Genomic DNA, 23991 nt, shown 5'->3' with positions numbered 1-23991 from the left:
TGCTTTAATATTGTTTCTTGTAGGAAGAGTAGGTCGGCACAATGTCGTTGGATCTGGTCAAGGGCCAGCTTATTGTGCAATGCAGAGGTGCATCCTCTTACATTAAGCATTATCATTATCTACAGAAATAAAGATATGGGTTTTGCAAGTTTTGAAAGTGGTTAGCATCCTGATTGATGATATTGTTGTTCCAGCCTGTTAATTGCTATCCTTATTACACCATCAACTTCAATGGGATACAATACCATGGGGAATCGTGGAATGGTTCCCCATGTTCAAGATATTACCCTAGCAAAATATTTTCTCTAGAATAGTGAAAAAAAGTGTTATGGAATAACTAATCTCCCCGCAAAATGTTTCATTCTGATGATACATTCCTACTTGAATACATTGTCTTTACCATGACATTTGGTGGAAGCACTGTGATAGTGTGGGGCTGTTTCAGATAGTCATACTTGGCCAGTTAGTAGTGGTAGTGGTGGTGGTGGTCTTGTCTTGGTCTTGATGGAATTAAATCCATAACCTACTTGAGCATTCTGAATGGAATGTCTAAATCTCAAAGTTTCACAATTTTGTACATATATAATTTCAAAATTTTGCAAGCTTGCTTTATAAACTTGTAAATGGAAGTAACTAAGAGGATCTAACAAATATCAAGACACTGCAATGAAAAGCCTTGTTACTTGACTTTTTGAAATGACCTCATAAATAAATGAAGGAAATATATTACATTAATTGCACATACTGGATGGTAAAATTTAAAAAAATAATGAAATTTATTACAAAACTGAACTTTTCTTTTCAAAAGATATAAAATAGAGTGGTGCTCATTCAAACAAGATACTTACGATGTATAAGTGCTGCAGTCATAGAAAGTAAAATTTGTAATCACAAAATCTGGTTCTTCCTTCATTCTTACAGATAATTTTGCTGAAAAATAATCTATAAGAGAAAAAAGCAAGTCAATGATAACGACACATAATTATGTAATAATAACATATGACCAAAAGTATCGATATACCCATCCATGAATACTGCCATGCCAAAAATCCCTTGTGTTCTTGTTTATTTATTTTTTATTTTTTATTTATTTTTTTTTATGAAAACCCCAAACACAGAGGTATTAAAACCTATAGTACTTAGTACCGTGCTTGGGTTGGAGGTTGAGAAGATGAGAGAAGATATTTGTTGTTGACATTAGACTAACTTCTGGAGACTAATTTTCAGGAAAGACATATGAAAAAAGGTTGTTCCAGAAAATGACAGTTGAATGAATAAACAAGGAAGATGAAAAGTTGATTCTGTGAGTTTGAAGTTGGAGAGCACGTTTGGACTGTTTTGAAAGAGAGAGAGCAGGAATTATAGAAGCCAATTCAGAAGAACAGTGCCCATGGAAGTATCTGTAGAAAAGGCATGCAGCAGAAACAGTATGTCTATGAGACAGAGAGTGGAGAGACTCTGTTAGAGATCAGTCATTAATTAATCTAACTGTCCTCTCCTGAACGGAATCTAGAAGCCTGAGAGCGGTTTTGGGGAAAATATTCCATGGTAGGGTGGATTTTCGATTTGTACATAGTAAACAGCTGTTCGGAAGAAAAGTAACGCAGAGAGCGAAAGAGAAACCAAGTTTTTTAGATGCAGAGGAAGCAATAATTGTAATGTGCTTATGCCAAGAGAGATTAGAAGTCAGGGTAATCCCCAAACGAGATATATCAACTTACCTAAAAATTGGAGCATAGGAGCATAAGAATCCTTTTTGCAAGATATAAGATCACACTGAGTTTTAGAAGGATTGAAATCAACTAAGTTGTCTTTACCCCACTGGAGAATTACCTGGAGATCAGCATTTAAGGAATTGATAGCGGATATTTGAAACATTGAAGCTGATTGAGCAGGGCAAGGTTTCTCAAAATGGAAAGTGGAATGCAATGTGCTATCATCGGCAAAACTAAGGATAGGATTTCCAGTCAATGGAAGAACGTCATTAATATACAAGAGGAAAAGAGTGGAGGAAAGAACTGAACCTTGGAGTACACCAGCATTAGTGGAGAAGTTAGAAAACAGAGAGCCGTCTACCATCACCCTCGGTGAGTGATCAGAGAGAAAACTGGATAACCAACTACAAAAAACAGTTTGCAAATCATAAGATGGAAGCTTGTTTGGAAGACCTTTATGCCAAACACGATCAAAAGCCTTTGAGATGTCAAGAGCAACTATATACACCAGCAGGACCACTAGATCACAGGAATTTACAATAAATCATGAATACAGTCATTAATTGTATTTATCAGTCATGGTCTTGAATCACAGTCCATTCAAAGAGCATATGCCACTGTACTTTTGCTTCTGACCACTCAACTACATGAGGTATGTATATTGGTAGACATGCCAATTTAAATCACGTGACTCTGACTGTGCTGCAGCAGCAACAGTACATTAGAAGTCATTAGAACCATCTTCTGTTATGCATACATATCTGTGTGCATAATGGATGGTGGTTGGATGTCATCAGTAACCTTTCTGGTCTTGAACTTTCAAATGAATTTTCAAATGCAACTCATTTGAAAACTCACTTTGTAGTAAGAAATTGTTCAAAGGGCTGGAAGAATGTAGGTGATACCCCAACAAAAAATAAAAGGCCTGAATGGTTCCACAAACTCATAGACAATGTTCAACAAACCACAAGGAAAATAGTTCATGCCTCACACATCAAATATAGGTGCCTCCATAGCCAGGTGGGCAGGAGCAGCAGTGCATAGCACACACTTCTTGATTAGACCGGGGTTCGAGCCCGTGACCACCAAATACGGAGGATGCGGAAAGGTCAGGGAACGACCACTGCATATCCCCGGAGCAAGATGGCCTTAGTTGCTAATGCTCCTAAAAATAAATAACAAACACATCAAATATCATGGAGCAGGTCCAAGAGGATACAGGAAAACCCATCAGTATTCAAACCACACATAGAACGCTGTATAGCCCTGGGTTCCATGATAAGGTAGCTGCATATAATCCCAATATCACGGTTGCCATTGCAAAATTGTATGTTTTGCCATGTTTGTGAATTTTAGAATAGTTACAGAATATGCTATGGAGTACTGAATTTTGCAACACAATGTTTCATTCTGATGATGTATTCCCACTAAATACATTGTCTTGGCCATGACATTTGGTGGAGGCAGTCTAATAGTGTGGGGGCTGTATGTATCACATTGTCATGTGATACATACAGGCCAGAGATTTAAAAGTGCATGGATATTGTGGTGTGTAGTGTCATGTACCATTGTTTTTATGGCCATTCATCTGCTGGGCCCTGGGTGGGTCCCACCATTGCCCACGCTAAGTCCTATGGAGGCAGACCAAGTACACCAGTAATTTGTTTTACTCTGGCAGGCCCCACCAAATAATTTCCTGAAATTTCAGTGACTAGGGACTAGGAAAAAAAAAAAAAAAAAAGGGAAGATAACACTAGAATTGGAAAAGCCGAGAATGGTGAGCATGATTTAATTTTGTTATATTTAAATTTGGATGTGTGGGATGTGCGCTAGTGTACAGACAGAGTAGGGGGAAGACTAAAGGCTGGGGGAGAAAGTCAGAAGTATGGAGACGAAAGAGACGACGACTCCAATGATTTTCAGTGGGGCATGCCCATGCCCCATCAGGAGAAAGCGATGGGGTGGCAGGTAGGAAAGGAGACATGAAATGTCCCCTCCCCTTCCTCCCACCAGGATAGAGAAAGAAAGTGGGTGAGGCTAGGTGCTCTGTCCAGATCGCCAACTGATGAGATGGCAGCTATGACTGCAGTCAAAGTCTTTGTTGGAGAGTGTCCGTTTTGGTGCTTTCCTTGTCTTATTGTGGTAAGAAAAAGATGGGACTTCAGTTTTAGCTTCAGCCAACAAAGTGGGTTTCACAAGGTGACCAGCCAGGGCCACCAACTGACAAAGTGGCAGCATAACTGCAGTCCTATCATGATAGGACCGCAGCTTCTCTTGTCCTATCATGATAGGAGGTAGATGAGATATCAGTTTTGGCTTCAACCAGCAGAGTTAGTCACATGCAATTTTGATCTTGATGGGAGAGTGTCTAATTTTGTGTTTGTTACAACAGGTCTTTGTAGAGGAAGCAATGAGTCTGTTGAGTTTTGTGATTAGATTTTTTTAATCACAGAATAGTGGTTGTTTCTTATTCAGTTCTGCCAGTGTTGCTGTTCAGGCTGTGGTTCAGCACAGGATTCATAGTGATGAGGTTGTTCTGGTCACACTAAGTGGTTGTCAAGTTTCTTGGTTGCGGTAGGGTTCTGCGCCTTGTGAACAAGCCTTGAGTAAACTTTGTGAATGGTTTGTAGTTCTGTTCATCATCAAGTAGCCTGGTTCTTGAGATTGTACTGGAGCTGAGTGATGAGAAAGACCCGAAGGTCTTTCTCATCACTCAGCTCCAGCTTGATGTTCAATTGCCATTGTACAGATGGCAATTGAACATCAAGTGGTCCCAGGTTTCTTGGGAGCCACAGGTACATAGAGGTTTGTTTTCAATGCCTAGCATGGTAAGTTTGCTGCGGATGGCACCGTGTCCAGTCAGAAGATAGGTAGTTTGTAGTCCTGATGAAAACCAGGTCGGGGACTTGGGAAATACTTTGCTGATGCCCCGTATAAACTTGAGTTATTTCTCCTTTGGTGGAGATTGTCCACCTTTCTTGCCAAATTTGTTGTGGATATGTCAGAAGTCTTCTTTTCTCGCTGGGTCTGTTGCTTATGGTTCTGTTGTATGGTCAATATAGGTAGCGGGTTTGTCCCTACTGAGTTGGTAGAGCATTCCAACATGCATGACCTCCAGGTCAAGGGGTAGCACCCCTGCCAGTACCTGCAGTACGTACATGCTAACCATGTTTGGATCAAGTCAAGAAGAATTAGCCTGTGAATGGACTCCAATTTTCTCTTATTGACTACAGTGGAGGCCTTGTGAAACCACACCCCAAAGGCATAAGTGATTGTGGGAATGAATAATACAGTTTTATAAAAGAGAGCCAGCGTGCATTTTTTCAACTCCCAGTCTCGGCGGGTCACTCTGGCCACCATTGCAGCATAGGTCCTGATCTTTCTTTCTGTGTATATAGTTCAGATGTGGGAGGAAGGATAGGTTCTTATCTATTATTATTCCTAGGTGCTTTAGTTCAGTGACATGTTTGACTGTAATGCCATGGATCTTGATCTGTGGTGGTCTTGTTGGCACCAGGGAGCCTTTTAGCAAGATGGATTGAGATTTTGTGGATGATATTGTGAGGTGGTGGAGTCGTACCCAGTCCATGAGGATGTGATTTTCATAGGTTTCAAGTTGAGCCCTTGAGTAAGTGGCCAGTATTAGCAACAGATCATGGTAGTGCCTGAAAGTGTGAAGTTCATGATCTAACTGGATGTTTTGGACAATTATGTGCTACCTACAATGTGGTAATACTATCACAGTAGGACACTGTAGTACCATCACAAACAACGTGTAGGGCCGATTTATAGACAATGATATTGCAAATAACATACAAGGCTGATTTGTAGACAATGATGTCAAAAAGTTCAACTGACTGGCTCAGATCCTGGATCTCAAACCCTATAAACACCATGCGAAAAACTGGAGTTCTGAATTAAGATGCAGCCAAGAACTCCTTCTAAACTGGCTGTGGTAGCTGCCTTGCAGGAGGTAAATTTCATCCAACATATGGTGGAAACTGGTATAAAGCATTCATAGCAGAATTGAGGCATCATACAGGTCAAGCCCTATTGTGTATTAGGTTGTGAATTAAAAGCCCTTTTTTGCATCATATGTATCTAAATATTTTTGGTCATTGTGTACATATGTGCATGTACACAATGACCATGTGCATTCCCTAATCTGATATAAACTGAAAATTCCAGTTTTATGGTTTAAAGAAGAATTTTCACTTCTTAAGGAGAACAGAGTTTAGTTAGTTCCTTCCTTCTGTCTTCTGAAAAAAAGAATCATGGGTCTTCTCCTAGTATTCAGTACTTGCATGACTTCTGAGACATCAAAATAACCTAGGCTTACCCACAATGAACATTTTGTTTAAGACAGAATTCCATTTCTTTTTTTCTTTTTTTTTTTCCAAAAATGTTCAGAATTACCCCTGCAGTGATGGCATCTCATAAAGTAACAAAACCAATGAAGAAAAACCTGACAGATGCCAAACACTCCTTTTTAATTTCTGGAAAAACTTTTTGGAATTTTTTTGAAGTATACTGATATGTTAGCTTTTCTTAATGGGATGCAATACTTACTGTATATAAGTTTCAAGTTTTTAATAAAAAATATATATTTAAAAAAATATTGAATTACTGAAAATTAAAAAAAAAAATGCATTAGCATTAGTAGAGGCATATGATGCAAGAAAGCAAATTTATGCAGCATCAGCCAAAAAAAAAAAATAATAAATAAAATAAAATAAAACAGCTCCCATTTCACCCCTCCGTTCATTCCAAATACCTGTTAGGCTCATCCTTAAATTTATTTAAGCTATCAACTTTCACAACAAAAGATGAAAGTCTGTTCCACCAATCAACTACCCGCTGGCTAAAGGCAAACTCCTGCACATCTATCCTACAACAGTCTTTCCTCAATTTGAATTTATGCCATCTCAGGTGATTGTTCTGAGCAAGATGAAGAATCCCATCAGTATTGAGCATGCTCAAACCACTCAAGATTTTAAATGCCTCAATCAGATCACCTCACAGGTGCCTAGTCTCCAGACACTGTAATCTGCAAAACTTAAGCCTTTTTTCATAAGATAAACCTTTGTTCCATTCACTATTCTTGTTGCCCTTCTCTGTACTCATTCCAACAGCTCTACATCCTTCTTAAAATGAGGCCTCCAGACCTGTATACAGGACTCAAGGTGTGGCCTGACTACTGCCTTATACAAGGGGATAATCACCTCCTTATCTCTGCTAGAAAAATTCCTTGGTGTCTTGTATCATTGACAAGACACCATGAGCTACTCTTGCAGACCATCTGCACTGCTCAGAAAACTTCATATCTGCATGCACAATTATCCCCAGGTCCTTTTTCAATCTCTACCACTGTCAGTGTAGTACCCCATAGTTGATACGTCACCCTGGGGTTACTGCTTCCCATATGTAGTACTTTTCATTTGTCTATGTTAAACTTCATTTGCCACCTCTCAGCCCACCTGCTCAACTTTTCTAGATCATGTTTCAGCAGCGTACTGTCATTAGTGTCCTTAACAACCTTGCCAACCTTCATATCATCTGCAAACTTGGACATTAAGCCTGATATTCCATCATCAATATCATTTATAAATACAGAAAACAACAATGGACCCAACACCGAACCCTGAGGAATTCCACTAATAACATTAGTCCATGAAGAGCAGTGCCCATTGATTACCACTCTCTGTCTTTTCCCACTCAACCATCCCTTTATCCATAGCAGCAATTAACTCCTCATGTGCTAATGTAGATGCAAAATACTCATTTAGTTTGTTAGCCATCTGAGCAGGATCATCAACAGTTGAACCATCAATATCCAGTGGACCAATCTGATTCATCCCCCTTCCTTCTAGGGGTTACATAGGTAAAGAACTCTTTGTTGTTTTTCTTTGCATCCTTTGCCAAAGATTTCTCATAATCTGCCTTTGCCTGCCTAATGTCCTTTGTGACTTGGTTACAGACCAGCTTATATCTATCATAGGCTTCCATGTCACCCATTAATTTATATGTATCCCATGCATTTTTCTTCTCTGCCACATGTCTCATTAGTTCTTTTGACATCCATTTAGGCCTAAATCTTGAACAATATTTCTTAGTTGGTATGTAAAGCTTAGTAGCTTCCAAGATAAATTCTTTGAATGCTTCCCATTTTGAATTTGCTGTTGGTAACATCATCAGTTAGTCCCACTGTATAGAATTTAAATACTGTCTCAGACCACCCTAGTCGCATTTACGAAAGGAAAAACCCTTCCCTTTATCCCTGATGGTAGTTACCTCTTTGAGTAAATCCCACTTCAGCACACTGTGATCACTGCCACCTAGTGGTTCCTTTATCTGCAGATTCTTGATGCATGAAGAATCACTACTGATAATCAGATCAAATGTATTACTCCCTCTAGTTGCCGCCCGAACATGCTGATGTAGAAAACAATCATCGAATAAATCCACAAAAGTCTTGCTAGTGTGCAAGTGTCCAACCCACAAATTCCAGTCAATATCCAGGAAATTAAAATCACCCATTATAAGACTCTCTGTGTTTATGCTTATAGGCATAAAATATGAAACGGTTGGTCTTTTCAATTTTCCAGTTTAAAAATCATTAACCATACAAAACTTTAAATGTCTGCATGCATATATTCATACTATTATGTGTAAAATAGTTTATTTTAAAAATGTATTCATATTACATACTATTATTCAGTTCAGTTTTCAAATTTTTTCTAGATTCAGTTTTATTCTGTTCAATTTTTCAGTTCAATTTTCAAATTTTTTTCAAAATTCATTTCAAATTTGGCACACTGTAAAGCACACAAATTTTGAATACTTATTATTATTATTATTATTATTATTAGCCACATGGTACAAGGAAGCCTGAGGCTTATGCTGCACCAGCCAAAAAAAAGAAATTTCCCGAGTTACCCTGAGAGAGAGACAGAGAGAGAAGTAGAAAGGAACCACCAAGAAAGAGAAGAATGATGATATCCAGCTCAGGACCCTGGGTTTGCCAAGCCCATACTCACCAGATGTAAGCCCCCGGGGTTAATTATGCATGTGACTAACCCTGTATCACAAATTTATATTGCTTTCTGTATCTGAATGATAACACATTTGTTATTATTCAAAAATTATAATGAATCTTTCAAATGAATCATTTAAAAAATACCTCACATAAATCATTAGAACCATTTCTCTCAAATGAATAGATTACAAGATGATGATTATCAATATATTGCTATATTGTGTGGGAAGGTTCCATACATAACTAACTATAAGTAACATAATTCTACACATTATAGTGTCATTGGAAACCTATGAAATTCCTACACTTGTGACATGATGCATAAAAGTTGAATAAATGTTGTGGTGCAGAAAATGATAAGTTTATTCACACTATAACTCTGTGAAAACAATTTAAAAAATGAAAAAAGCACACCAAATATAAATAAAATGATATTTATTTTACTTAGTATGCTTTATAGGAATTTATATTTATTTATAAAGGTACAAAACATGGATTGCAAAACACAAATGTTTATTTTCAACTAACAATTAACACATGATCATTATTTTAAACAGGGACTCCACATGTCGTGCCACCACTAATAGCTTTAGTGCAACTGCAAGGTTACACTAAAACCCTGCAGCAGTGGCACTATAGCTGTAAAGTTACTCAGCATTTTGAACAATCAGCATCCTGAATAGTTAGCATTTTTGTCACTTTTGACATTTTTATCCTATCAACATTTTAACCCTGTTGCCATTTGAAACTCATCAGGGTTTGAGGTAACTGTGAGATATTCTGAAATTTTAGCATTTTGAACTGTTAGCATTTTTGTCTATTTTCACTGTTATGTTGATATTTCAACAAACAGTACTTCAGTATTTTGGATTTTATTGTCAGTAACTTAAATTAAAGCTCTTCTGAGACTGTTTCATTATCTCTTGTCAGATCACGACATCCACTAATGCACTAGTGCTTTTTGGTCATCAATCAGCATATGTGATGTGACAAATATTCTGTTTTTCATCAAAGTAAATTGTGAGCTTCCATACGAAATTCTGCATTTGTCCTGCCAACTAATAGACAATTGGACACCATTTTTGGTAAATTAATTCCCTAACTTGTGTAAATTTTCAATTTTTATATGAGCTGTATGTCAATAGTATTCAATATCATGCCCCAGACTAGAGCAGCAAAGCAACAGGCACAACATAGCAGGAGTGCTGTGCCCCAAGGGAGAACCGAGGGGTGCGATTGTCCAGAGATTCACAGACTAAAAAAAAAAAAAAAAAATGTGCAGTCAGTTTGTGAAATGTTTGTGGAACTTTCTGGGATGAGAGATAATCTAGCCAAGGAGGATGGCTTTGTGTGTGCAGGTGCAGAGAGTGTCAATAAATTAGGCACCAACTCAGCATTCTGATGGGTGCTTATGAGACTTTGAAGAGTCAGGAAGATGCACTTGAAGATATTAAAATGGGGGACCCATCAGGCTCTGAGATGCCCACCAACTCAATGCCGGAAATCACTCTTGTGCAACACAGCAGCAATCTCTAAGTCAGAATACATTGGTCCGACAGGAGTTAGTTATTGTTGGTGACTCTATTGTCAGGAAGACGTACTGTGTAAAATGGATAGGTGGAATAGGACCAGGGTATGTCTGCCAGTGGCAAAAGCTGATGATGTTGTAGAATAGATATCATCTTTTAAGGGTGATATTGTTACACATGTTGACACTGATGACATTAAGAGTAAGAGATCTGTAGACTTACTTAAAAAGTACAGTTCAATGTTGAAAAAAAGTCGTGAATTAGGGTTAAATTTGAAAGTGTTTGCAATTCTGCCCAGACACGATAGGCAGGAGTACATGATGAGAGCCTTCTCAATTAATTCAGCCCTGGAGAGATTGTGCAAGGTTCATGGGGTAGAATTTTTCTCATTGTGGTCTGTGTTTGTTAACAGGAGAGACTGCTTCTACAGGAATGGGATACACTTAAATAGAAAGGATGCAAGAATATTTGCTGATGCTATCGAGGCAGTGTTAGGTGGGTCAGAAAATTGCAAGCATGGGTGGATTCACAGACTAAAAGATTAGCAGTAGCCGCAGGCAGAGGTGAAAGTGATTCTTGCACTGCTTCAATTAGAATGGAGGGCAGAGTGCTGGGGTTTTCAGGGAATGGCGGGGGTCATTACAGAACAAATAAATACAGTCCATTTCTCTCCAGTTATTTGGGACACATCGGAACTAGTGCATTTTGGCCCGGTTAAGCGGCTGCCCCAATTATCCGAAGTTTCACGTAAATAGTTAAAAATACAATGTACCCCCCCCTTTACAATTGGTTCACTGTACAATCAAATCACGTTACGACGAACTCAACACAGTAAAGTACCATTCACTATACGATGTGTGGCAAGCGCCGGTCATTGTGATCATGTGTGTGAATTGAATTTTAATTCTATTAAACAGTGATTCTAATTAGGGAAAATAGGAGGAATATTATCCACAGGCTATAAAAGCAAAGGTATATTAAGCACAAATTTGCCCTTTATTACCTTACCAATTAAAAAATTAAATGATATGTGAAAATCGGAAGAATATACGTGATAATCTGAATAATTAATACATACTGTAATATGTACATACTAACTAGTTGACATTTCTGTTCACTGACATTTGTGGGTGGGGGTTAAAATGTAAAACAGTAAAAAGATAAGCAATCAATAACAAAGAACATGGCACACACAAATTGCAAGTAACACAATACGCGCAAGTGAGAACGGAGTAACGAGTTACAAAACTTTAAAAATAGAAATGAAGAGAAGATCTGAAAATTAAGTTTTTTATATGATTGAAGATTTCGTGGAAGTGTAAACACATTTCACCATAATAAGCCACAGAATTCCAGTGAGGTATTATCGCAAATTCAGTAAGATCGAGTTTACTGTCCATTTATAATATATTTCACCAACAGAAAAGCCCAATAAACAGGTAACTGCTAATTGTTTTTATTGTTTTTATGGTTGTCACCTCCAGAATTTTGACCAAACCATATGGTACCGTCAGAGACAATCATAGGGGTAATCTCCAGTGCTGCGGTCTCCTGCCCCAATTAAATGGCATGCTGTTCCAATTAAGTGAAGTAAACCCTGGCTATTTTCTCGATTAGTTTCTGTTTTTTAAGATTTTCCCCAAATAAACGGCTGCCCCGATCAAACAGTGGCCCAAATAACCGGAATCCACTGTACATGGGCTGTGTTAGGGTAATGAAGATTAAGAATAGGTAGATGTATACTTGCATGTCACCAATACTAGGAGTATAGAAAATAAATTTGATGAACTTGAAGTACTGATCAAGATATCAAAGCGGATGTTGTTGGGATATCAGAGACGTGGTGTCACACAGATACAAGCAGGGCAGAATTGGAATCTGGGGAGTACAATGTGTACAGGAAGGACAGGTAGGATAGGAAGGGAAGATAGGTTATGCTGTTAGTTAAGAAACACATAAAATCTAAAAAAGTGTATCCAGTTGACATAGATTATCAGTGCAATGTTGAGTCAGTTTGGTGACATAAGCACTAGGTAAGAAAAAATGAGAGTATGAGTGGGTTATAGGCCTAATGACTGATGAGTACAATGAAAAACTGTACAGAGAAATAGAGTGGGCCAATAAACAGATTGTCTAATAATGGGAGATTTTACCTTCACAGATATTGACTGGAATTTGTGGATTGGTCACTCACAACACACTTGCAACTTTTGTGGATTTACTAGATGATTTTTTTTTTTTTTTTTTTTTACAGTAACATGTTAAAGAGGCAACTAGAGGGAATAATACTCTTGATCTGGTTATCAACAGTGATTATTCATGCATTAAGAAAATTGCAGATAAAGGAACCACTAAGTGGCAGTGATCACAGTGTACTCATGTGGGATTTACTCAATGATTTAACTACCATCAGGGATAAAGGGAAGGGTTTTTGCTTTAGTTGAAGTGATTACAGTGGTCTCAGACAGTTTTTAAATTCTGTACAGTGGAACAAACTGATGATATTACCAACAGGAAATTCCAAATGCTGTTGGAAGCATTCAAGGAAGTAATCATGGAAGCTGTTAGGCTTTTCATACCTACTAAGATATACTATTCAAGGTTTAGGCCCCCCTCAGTGGATGTCAGATGAACTAATCAGATTCATGGCAGAGAAGAAAAGTGCATCAGATGCACACAAATGATCAGGAGACACAGAAGCCTATGGTAGATATAAGCTAATCTGTAATCAAGTCACAAAGGAGGTTAGGCAAGTGAAGGCAGATTAAGAGAAATCTTTGGCAAAGGATGCTAAGAAAAACAGCAAGAACGTCTTTGGTTATATAAACTCTAGAAGGAAGGGGTTGAATCAGATTGGTTCAGCTTATATCAATGATTTGATTGTTGATGATCCTGCTTATATAGCTGACAATCTGAATTAGAATTTTGCATCTACAATCACACATGAGGAATTATTAAGGGAGGAGAATGCCAATAGTTTATCAAACTGTAACTGGGTGCTTAATGATTTTCTAATAACTGGGAGAAAAGTGGAGGAGAAATTGTTGAAGTTAAACATAAGAAAGGCACTTGGGGTGGATAGGATCTATCCAGTTACATTAAAGGAGTGGCAAAGGAAATAAGCAAATCCTTAGTCATAATTATGAGACCATCCTTTGACTCAGGGAAAGCCCCGTGGACTAGAGATGTGCAAATGTATTGCTAATTCACAAAGGAAGTTCTAAGGGTGACACAAGTAATTACGGGCACCTCCGTAGCCAGGTGGGAAGGAGCAGCAGTGCGTAGCACACGCTTCTTGATTAGACCGGGGTTCGAGCCCGTCACCACCAAATATGGAGGATGCGGAAAGGTCAGCGAATGACCACCGCATATCCCGGAGCAATACGGCCTTAGTTGCTAATGCTCCTAAAAACCAAATAACAAACAAACAAACAAGTAATTACAGACCAGTTATTTTAACTTCTGTACGAGGAAAATAATGGAGTCACTGGTTAAAGAAGCATTGGAGGATCAAATTGGAGTGACAAATTTACAATGAAAGTTCACTGAAATTATAAAGATTTAAGAATAAAGATTATAATATCTTAATATTAAAGAATGCATGGATTATTTAAATATTTAGAGAAAAGAAAATGAGAGAGATAATCTTACGTTGTCCAGCTGGTATTGGTGGTAACGAATCTGTGTGAGGTGTAATGCAGTTTAATGAATTGGTAGAATGAGTTGTCTTATTCAACGTAGTAGTAGTCACCATGGTTTTCCCCAAAGCTCTGAAAGTGCAGAAAAATGGTCCTTCCAGAACAGGAGGATTGTCAATAACCAAATTTAGCTAAGAAAGTAAAATCAAAAAGAAATATTCTACAAATGTTTCCATTAATACTTTAAACTGAATTATATCACTCATAACCTTTCAAAAATATGTAATATTGACAAGTTAAAGATAATTGGCAAGGTGAACCTGTTAGATCACGTACTGCCACTGCTGGGTTACAGTATTCACATCATGATGAAGAAAATATTAAATTCTGATGGCATCACACACACACACACACACACACACACACACACACACACACACACACACACACACACACACACACACACACACACACACACACACACACACACACACACACACACACACACACACACAAAATAACATAAATTTAAATTGAAAAAGGACACTTGCAAGCCAGATATATGAAAATTTGCTACAGCTAGAGAGTGAGTGCTGGAACAAACTTCCAACACTCACTCTGAAAGTATCAATAAATTTAAAGGCTGGACAAATCATTAGAACAGATGGCCAAACGAAGTGGGTACTTTGTTGTCCTTGCATCATTTTGCCACTATTAACACTAATTTCATAATAGATGTGTGCTTAGACAAATATTGTATCTATGTGATTATGGTGATTTCTTTTAATGTCTTTTAATTTAAATATTTTTTTTGTAAGTAGTATTCATTATTTTAGTCTCATTTTCAATTTGATCTCTTGAGCCACATTTGTAGTATATATGAAAAGCACTTACTGTCTTTACTGTGCCTGCCTTGTCTGTCCAACTATACATAATGACTTGACTCCCAGGAGAAGGATTTTCATGAAATTTTATATTTCAGTCTTTCAGAGCCAACTTACATTTCATTAAAATTAGACCAATAGAAATTTGTTTGTTTTTTTTCATTAAATTTCAAGTTATACATGAAAATATGTTTCAGATGTTTGCATTCTTCCACAAGGATGAGTGAGATTGCCACCAAATTTTTAGCATGTGTTTTTTCAGTCCTTGAAAGCTTTAAGGATCAATTCCCATTCAATATCCTCCCCCAGTTCTGCACCTCATCAGAAATCTATATTAGTTTTGAATGATGAATATTATTCAAGAAGGAAAAGTTGGATAACCAGTACAATTTCAGTGTGTTTTGTTGATTGTTGGAAAGCTTTTAGGAATAATTATGATTCAATAGCACCAACAGTTGCCTCTCCCTCTCACAGAAGTCTATATGTAAATGAAAGCATGTTTTGGCATGTTACCCGAGGAAAAGCTGCTATCAGCTAAAGAATAAACAGATCAAAACCAAATTTTAGAGCATGTTTTGTTTCTATGCGAGCTTTTGATACAATTCTGATCCCATAATCCCTCAGTTCCTTCCCCCCCACCTTCCAGAAACACACTGCAATAAATTTGGAAAAACATCTCTGAACCTTTTCATTCAGGACTTAAAATATTCTTCTGGACCTTTGTATCCATCACATGAACATCACATGGTATGGTTTTGGTAAACATTTATTGAATACAGTATAGAAGTTTTCAACTCCTCGATTATACTATTTGATAACATTATGTAACAAAAAAGTTTATGCTTATCTTTAACTATTTCTTATCTATATTTTGCATGCTGAATCCAACTATGTCACTGATTTTTTTCTAGTCAATATTTTGGGACAACTGAAGGTTTTATGTTTTTTTTTTGACATTTACAGGCATCCTCTACTCCAGTGCTGTCCAACCTTTTCCCGTACAGGGACCATATTCAAAGTTAGATTTGTTTCCTGGGCTGTACTGAGTGATTTGAGAAAAATTAGTGTGTTACATTTTCCATACCTTGTTACATGTAAAAGGAAGTTTCTCTTTTCATGTTACCGTTTTTTATTTTCAGGATATATATAAAAAAATGCAAATTCACAACACTTTTATGTGCTTCAAATCTATGTCAGTGAGTTTATTTTTTATAGTTTATTAAATTATGAAAATATGACTTACTTTTATTTTTTTAAAAAAGTACCTTACTTTTGCTTTTAAATGCTCACTTTAGAAAATTTACAACCTGAAAAGGATCACTGCTTTTCAATGTTAAGGTGAATAAATAAATAAATACAATATTCAAAAATTTTATTTGGTACAATACATAATAACATTTACTGAACAAAACTTAACATTTAATGAGACGATTGTGGCTGGATATTTTTTAATTATTGTTCAAAATTTGGTTGAAAATTTGTGACACCAATTCTCAATATGGAATGAAGATGCTCATCTGCTATTCTGTTTCTTTTTAAATATTTATTTGATTTCATGTGTGAAAAAAATTTGCTTGCAAACATATTTGATCTGAACAAAGTAGCCATTTTCATGGCATTTTCTTTTATAAGCAAAAAACCTTCGGATGGGAGAGCCTTGTAGAATTCAAATAGTTTATTTTCGTATTCCATAATACTTATTTTTGAACCATGTTTTGGCTTAAGATCAATAATTTCAAGTTTCAAGCTGGGATTTTAGTTTCTGGCCTTATAAATAAATGGATTCTGAAACAAGCTTGTCTTTTTCATGGGATCTTATATCAGCAAATCGACTTTCAAACTCGTCAAAAAGTAATTGTAATAAAGAGAGGCAATGATTCTTTGGAAATACGTGTTTCTCTTTTGGCTTGGAACAACATTCAAAGTGAACTAAATTTAGCATTTAAATAATAACTTATTCTGAAATGATTTAATGTCACCATACAAATCAGAGACCAATATTCCTTTCCCTTGTAGTTTTAAATTAAGAGCTTTTAAATGACTAGAAATGTCTGTAAGAATTGTAAGATCAAACAGCCACTCCATATTTGATAGTTATTTTATTGGTTTCCCTTTTTCTGTCATAAAAATATCAATTTAATGTTGCAGTTTAAAGAAACGATATAACATTTTGCCATGACTAAGCCATCTCACTGCACTATGAAATGACATCTTTGAATTCTGCTTCAATTTCTGAAAGAAACTTTTGAAACATACGGCGATTGAGGCCATGTGATCATATAAAAGTTATAGTTGAAATAACCACATTCATAACATGTTGGAGATCCAATACTTTCCCACAGAAAGCTTCTTGATGCACAATACAATGAATTCCAATTGGAGGTTCAACTTCGATATTTATAAACTTTTTGGTTATTCTACCCATAAGTCCAATGTTCTTAGCAATCATATTCTTTTGCACCATCAGTTGTGACTCCTACCAGGTTTTTAATATTTAATCCTAATTTTTCAATAGATTACCAAAACTTTTCAAAAATACTTTCACTTGTAGTTGTTCTGAGAATACTCTGTAGAACAACTAAATCTTCAACTGGTATAAAATTATCATTATTTCCATGTATGAAGATACAGAGTTGGGCTCTGTCATCAGCACTGTCATCCAGTACCACAAAAAAATATTTCATTTGTTTTATGTTTCCCAAAAGTTCTTCGAACAAATTCTTTCCAATATCTTCTACTCTTCACATAATTCGTTGCCGAGACAAACTAACGTCTTGTATCATTGTGCATTTCTCTGGACTAATTTCTTCCACAACTTTTAACAAACAACATTTAACAAATTCACCATCAATGAATGGTTTACTTTCAAAAGCAATCAAATGTGAAACTTGATAACTGGCACTTATGGCATATACATTTCTTTACTAATAGATTTTCAGTATGTTTTTTTTTTTAATTCGTGTTGCAACTTTGAACATTTTTCTTTTCACAACACTCCTTTATATTGATTACTAGATTTATGCTTGAAATCATAGTGTAATTATATTCTTTAAAAACTAACACAGTCTCCTTACATACCAAAACACATTGCATTTTCATCATACTCAATAAAGAAATAGTCCTTGGCCCACCTTTGATTAAAAAAAACACTCTAAATTGACTTTCCTCTTTCGGAACATTTTTAAGGATGTTATTATTGTTAGCATTAGCATTAGTAGAGGCAATTGATGCAAGAAAGCAAGCTTATGTAGCATCAGCCAAAAAAAAAATAAAGTAAAATAAATAAATAAAAAATAACCACTTCCACTTCACCCCTCTGTTTGAAATACCTGTCCAGCTGAGCCTTAAACTTATTTAGGCTATCAACCTCCACCACAAGGGATGGCAGTCTGTTCCACCAACCAACCACCCGCTGGCTAAAGGCAAATTTCCGCACGTCTATCCTACATCTGTCTTTCCTCAATTTGAATTTATGCCCTCTCAGGTGATTTTTCTGAGCTAGAGGAAGAATCCCATCAGCATTGAGCATGCTTAAACCATTCAAGGCTTTATACACCTCTATCAGATCACCTCGCTGGTGCCTAGTCTCCAGACACTGTAATTTGCAAAACTTAAGCCTTTCTTCGTAAGAGCACCCCTTTGTTCCATTCACTAATCTTGTTGCCCTTCTCTGTACTCGTTCCAGCAGCTCTACATCCTTCTTGAAATGAGGCCTCCAGACCTGTATACAGTACTCTAGGTGTGGCCTGACCATTGCCTTATACAATGGAATAATCACCTCCTTATCCCTGCTGGAAAAATTCCTGTATATCATTGACAATACTCCATGAGCTACTCTTGCAGCCCATCTGCACTGCTCAGAGAACTTCATATCTGCCTGCACAATCACCCCCAAGTCCCTTTCATTCTCTACCACTGTCAGTGTAGTACCACAGAGTTGATACGTTGCTCTGGGGTTGCTGTTTCCCATGTGTAGTACTTTACATTTGTCAATGTTAAACTTCATTTGCCACCTCTCAGCCCATCTGCTCAACCTTTCCAGATCCTGTTGCAGCAGCATAGTGTCAGTAGTGTCCTTGACAACCCTGCCAACCTTTGTATCATCTGCAAACTTGGACATTAAGCTTGATATACCATCATCAATATCATTTATAAATACAGAAAACAACAATGGACCCAACACTGAGCCCTGAGGGACTCCACTAATAACATCAGTCCACGATGAGCAGTGTCCATTGATTACCACTCTCTGTCTTCTCCCCCTCAACCACCCCTTTATCCATAGCAGCAATTTGCCTCCAATGTCACACTGCTCCAATTTGTGTAGCAGTCTTCCATGTGCAACAGTATCAAAAGCCTTTCTAAGATCCAAGTATATAATATCAAAGTTATTCCCTGCATCCAGCTCTTTTGTGACTGCATCATAGTATCCAATCAAGTTGGTCAGGCAAGACTTCCCCTTAACAAAACCATGCTGTGTCTGAGCTATAACTGAAGTCTTGTCTAAATGATCCTGCAGTGCTTCTTTAACCAGTGCCTCCATTAATTTTCCTGGAACAGAAGTTAAGCTCACAGGTCTATAATTACTTGTTTCAGCCTTTGATCCTCCTTTGTGAATTGGGGTCACATTTGCACATTTCCAGTCCATGGGTACCTCCCCTGAGTCCAAGGAAGCTCTCATAATTATGGCTAAGGGTTTGCTTACTTCCTTTGCTGCCTCCTTTAATATAACTGGATAGATCCCATCCACCCCGGGTGCCTTTCTTGTGTTTATCTTCAACAGTTTCTCCTCCACTTTACTCCCAGTTATTTCAAGATTCTGTAGCTTACTGCTAGAGTTGAATACACCTCTGGCATTCCCCTTGCTGAATAACTCCTCATGTGTGAATGTCGATGCAAAATATTCATTTAGTTTGTTAGCTACCTCAGCAGGATCATCAACAGTTGACCCATCAATATCAAGTGGACCAATCTGATTCATCCCCTTCCTTCTAGAGTTTACATAAGTAAAGAACTCTTTGCTGTTTTTCTTTGCATCCCTTGCCAAGGATTTCTCGTAATCTGCCTTCGCCTGCCTAACCTCCTTTGTAACTTGGATATATGCACCTGCTCTTCCTCTTAGCCACCCTAACACAACCCATGTGTTTACTTGTATCCCCACGATTCCCAGCAGTCTCTGAAATATCCTGCATCTTATTTTCCAGGCTGCTGCTCATTCCAATAGAAGCAGTGCAAAAATCACTTTCTCCTCTGCCAGTGGCTCCTGTTAATCTATTAGTCCTTGTATCCCCCCAATCTAGCAGTTTTCCGACCCACCTAACACTGCCTCGATAGCATCAGCAAACATTCTTGCACCCTTTCTATTTAAGTGTATCCCATCCCTGTAGAAGCAGTCCCTCCTGTTAACAAGTACAGACCAGGCTGAAAAAAGTTCTATCCCTTGAGCCCTGAACAATCTTTCCAGGGCCGAATTGATCGACAGGGCTCTCATCATATACTCCCTCCTATCGTGTCTGGGCAGAATTGCAGACACTTTCAAATTCAACCCTAATTCATGGCTTTTTTCATCAGTGACCTGCACCTGTGAAGTAATTCCGCCGGTCTGCTACTCTTAATATCATTAGTGCCAACTATATCACCTTTTGTGCCCTTAAAAGATGATATCCACTCTACAAAGTCATCAACCTTTGCCCCTGGTAGACATACCCTGGTCCTGTTCCACCTATCCTTTTTACAAAGCATGTTTCCCATTTCCCTGACAATAGAGTCACCAACAACTACTAGTTCCTTTGGGACCAGTGCATTCTGCCTTGTGGGTTGCCGCTGTGTTGCGCAATGACCAAGTGCAAGCTCTCGCATTGGTGTGGGCAGCTGAGAGCTTGATGGGCAGTTGTCAATGTAACTGGGCACTTGTAATCCTTCGAGGGCATCCACCCTGTCCTTCAAGCTCTCATATAGTTATTTCTCACATTGTTATTTGGTTTTTTTTTTAGGAGCATTAGCAGCTAATGCCATATTGCTCCGGGATATGCGGTGGTCATTCCCTGACCTTTCTGCATCCTCCGTATTTGGTGGTGATGGGCTCGAACCCTGGTCTAATCAAGAAGCGTGTGCTACACACTGCTGCTCCTTCCCACCTAGCTACGGAGGCACCTTTTAAGGATGATTTTTTAATTCGATACAAATTAATAATAATTCAATACAATGAACAAGTTATATCAAAAATAGTAGAATTTCACAATATTTTCATATTGTGAAATTCTACTATACAGGATGAATCAGGAAAAATTGTAAATGTTTTGAGAGGTTATAGTATCGATTATTTTGAGTAAAAAGTCCATATAAACATGTCCAATTCTCAATGGATATGGAGATACAGCTGTTTGAAACTGGCACGCCCAAAGCCATTATGAGAGGTATTAAAGAATGATAAATGACTTATTGTCATTTATCATTCTTTAATCTCACCGCCAACCTCAATGCACTTTGCAACTCTTGTAGTAATATGATGTGTTGTTCTTCCAAGATCATCTTAGCACTCGTTTATGAGGGCAGCAGTATCCAAAATGCAAGCAAGCAATTAATCTCTTGTATTCACCTTTACTTTGTATACTGCACTTTTCATCCATCCTCACGAACAAAAATCTAACAGAGTGAGATCTGGAGATCTTGAACGGGACTGCTTGGTGGCCAATGAACGGGACTGCTGCTGATCCATCATTCAGGGATAGTTCAATTTAGATATTATATCACCAGATGGATATAATGTGCAGGATTCTGAAAGTACATACCAATCCTTGTAGCCAAGGGAACATCCTCCAACAGTAGTGCAAGTTCATTTTGCAGAAATTCTAGGTAAATGGGCCCTATAAGACGATTTTGTAACACAACAGGCCCAATCAACTGATTGTCATTGACAACTGCACCACACATTTACAGAGAAGCGATGTTGAAAATTTGTTTCTACAGTGGCACGTGGATTTTCATCTAACCACCTATGAAAGTTACGGGTGTTGTTGATGCCGTCACGGTTGCAAGTAACTTCATAGCTGAACAGTATTGTATTTGTGTTTTTGTATGGGTGGCTTCTAGAACAGAAGTTCATCGCCTCCTCGTTGGCACCTCCGTAGCCAGGTGGGAAGGAGCAGCAGTACGTAGCACACGCTTCTTGATTAGACCGGGGTTCGAGCCCATCACCACCAAATACGGAGGAGGCGGAAAGGTCAGGAATTGACCACCGCATATCCCGGAGCAATATGGCCTTAGTTGCTAATGCTCCTAAAAAAAAAAAAAAAAAAAAAACGAATTTCTTCCTCATTGCTCTGCTCAGTTTTTACAGATTCTGTCAAGGTAATGCCAGTGTGTGTCATGTTATAAAAAAAAGAAAAAAAAATTTCCATCCCACACAGGATGGAGGGCCCTGTGCCAGTTGAACTGGGATAGGAGAAAAGGAAGCAGAGAGAGAGAGAGAGAGAGAGAGAGAGAAAAACAAAAAAAGTTTTTCATCTCACATGGGAGAAAGTGATAGGACAAAAAAATTTTGTCCGTGAGCTTGTGTGTGTGTATGTGTTCTGTAGTGTAGTGTTGTGTATTGGCCTTTTGGCTACCTAGAAACAGTAATCACCTGGACTTCCGCTTCCAGGTACTCGTCCCTACCTGCGGGAAGGCAAGGCCTCCCCTACTATCTGCTCACCCTCCTCCTTGGGGAACAAGTTTCCCAAGGAGGAAAAGAAAACTAAAGTAAGGTGAAGTGGGGGAAGGACGAAAGAGGAGCGGCACTCCCGCAGTCCAGGGGAGCCCCAGTCCAAGATCAATTGCTAGAAAAAAAAAAAATTGGGTGGAGGTTGCTAGCCTGACCTAGGAAGCCCCAGACCAGGACAGAATGTGAGAAAAAAAACAAAAACAAAACTAAATCCTGCAAACAGGTAGATGTTTGTTGTTGTTGTTTGTTATTTGGTTTTTAGGAGCATTAGCAACTAAGGCCATATTGCTCCGGGATATGCGGTGGTCATTCCCTGACCTTTCCGCATCCTCCGTATTTGGTGGTGATGGGCTCGAACCCAGGTCTAATCAAGAAGCATGTGCTACGCACTGCTGCTCCTTCCCACGTGGCTACAGAGGCGCCTAACAGGTAGATAGCAAAAAAAAAATCCCATGCAAGGATATTCATCCCACATGAGACAGAGAGGGAACGAGTAGCAAGAGAGTGCTATTGTTACTGTGGATCCAGGAACTAGTCCCAGACCCAGAGCAGAACATGAAGAATGAGAGAAAAAAAATTTTTTTTGTTCCTGCACTCCAATCACAGAAAGGAAGAGAGCATCAATCGGATGCCAGCAACAGGTAGATAGAGAGAGAGAGGGAAAAAAAAAGAAAGTTTTTCATCCCATATGAGATAGAGAGGGAAAGAGTAGTAGGAGAGTGCTATTGCTACTCCGGATCCAGGAACTAGTCCCAGACCCAGAGCAGAACATGAAGAATGAGAGAAAAAAAATTTTTTTTGTTCCTGCACTCCAATCACAGAAAGGAAGAGAGCATCAATCGGATGCCAGCAACAGGTAGATAGAGAGAGAGAGGGAAAAAAAAAGAAAGTTTTTCATCCCATATGAGATAGAGAGGGAAAGAGTAGTAGGAGAGTGCTATTGCTACTCCGGATCCAGGAACTAGTCCCAGACCTAGAGAAGAATGTGAAGAGAGAGGGGGAAAAAAAAAAAAAATTATGATAGGACATTTATCATTTTGCAGTCAGCTCAAGTCCTAGGTTGGTGGTCATTAGTTCTAGTCAGGTTTAGGTGTTGCTGAACAGTATTAATCGATAATTAGCATTTATCCATAGACAAAATTCCAATCGCTGGATGTCGTCTCCTGGTTGAAAGTGTTGCACCCGCTGTATGTGAAATGGATATAAGTGATGCTCGCGTAATGTTCGCCATACTCTTGTCTGTGGAACATCAATATGCATAGAAATTCTCTGTGTGCTAATAGTAGAACTATGTTATATTGACTGAAGAATGTGTTCTATTTCATCCACATTTTGTTCATTTGCACATTCAGAAGAAATAGGAGTGCTGGGAACTGTACCAGTCTTACGCAGTTTGGTCTAAACACTAGTAAACTCACTTGAATCCCGTATTCTGCATATAAAGCATATGCAGCATATGCTGCTTGTGGTATTCTCTACAAGCAACA

At 38.1% G+C, this 23991-nt stretch overlaps 1 protein-coding gene across 1 annotated transcript in view; it reads right to left on the bottom strand.

Moving 5' to 3' along the window:
• The window catches only part of LOC150080683 (plexin-A2-like), a 221690-nt gene that overhangs the window by 146969 nt on the left and 50730 nt on the right, over positions 1-23991 (bottom strand). Inside the window, exons 7-8 of the mRNA XM_090381092.1 lie at positions 13932-14109; positions 849-942 (exon numbers count right to left, since the gene is read on the bottom strand). Of these exons, the coding sequence (XP_090237218.1) occupies positions 849-942; positions 13932-14109 (272 nt within the window). The remainder of the gene's footprint in view (positions 1-848; positions 943-13931; positions 14110-23991) is intronic.

The sequence above is a fragment of the Mastigoproctus giganteus genome, chromosome 9 (assembly GCF_048544385.1).
Source record: "Mastigoproctus giganteus isolate SK-2022 chromosome 9, ASM4854438v1, whole genome shotgun sequence".
NCBI lineage: Eukaryota > Metazoa > Arthropoda > Arachnida > Uropygi > Thelyphonidae > Mastigoproctus > Mastigoproctus giganteus.
This window is presented reverse-complemented; position numbering and strand designations above follow the sequence as displayed.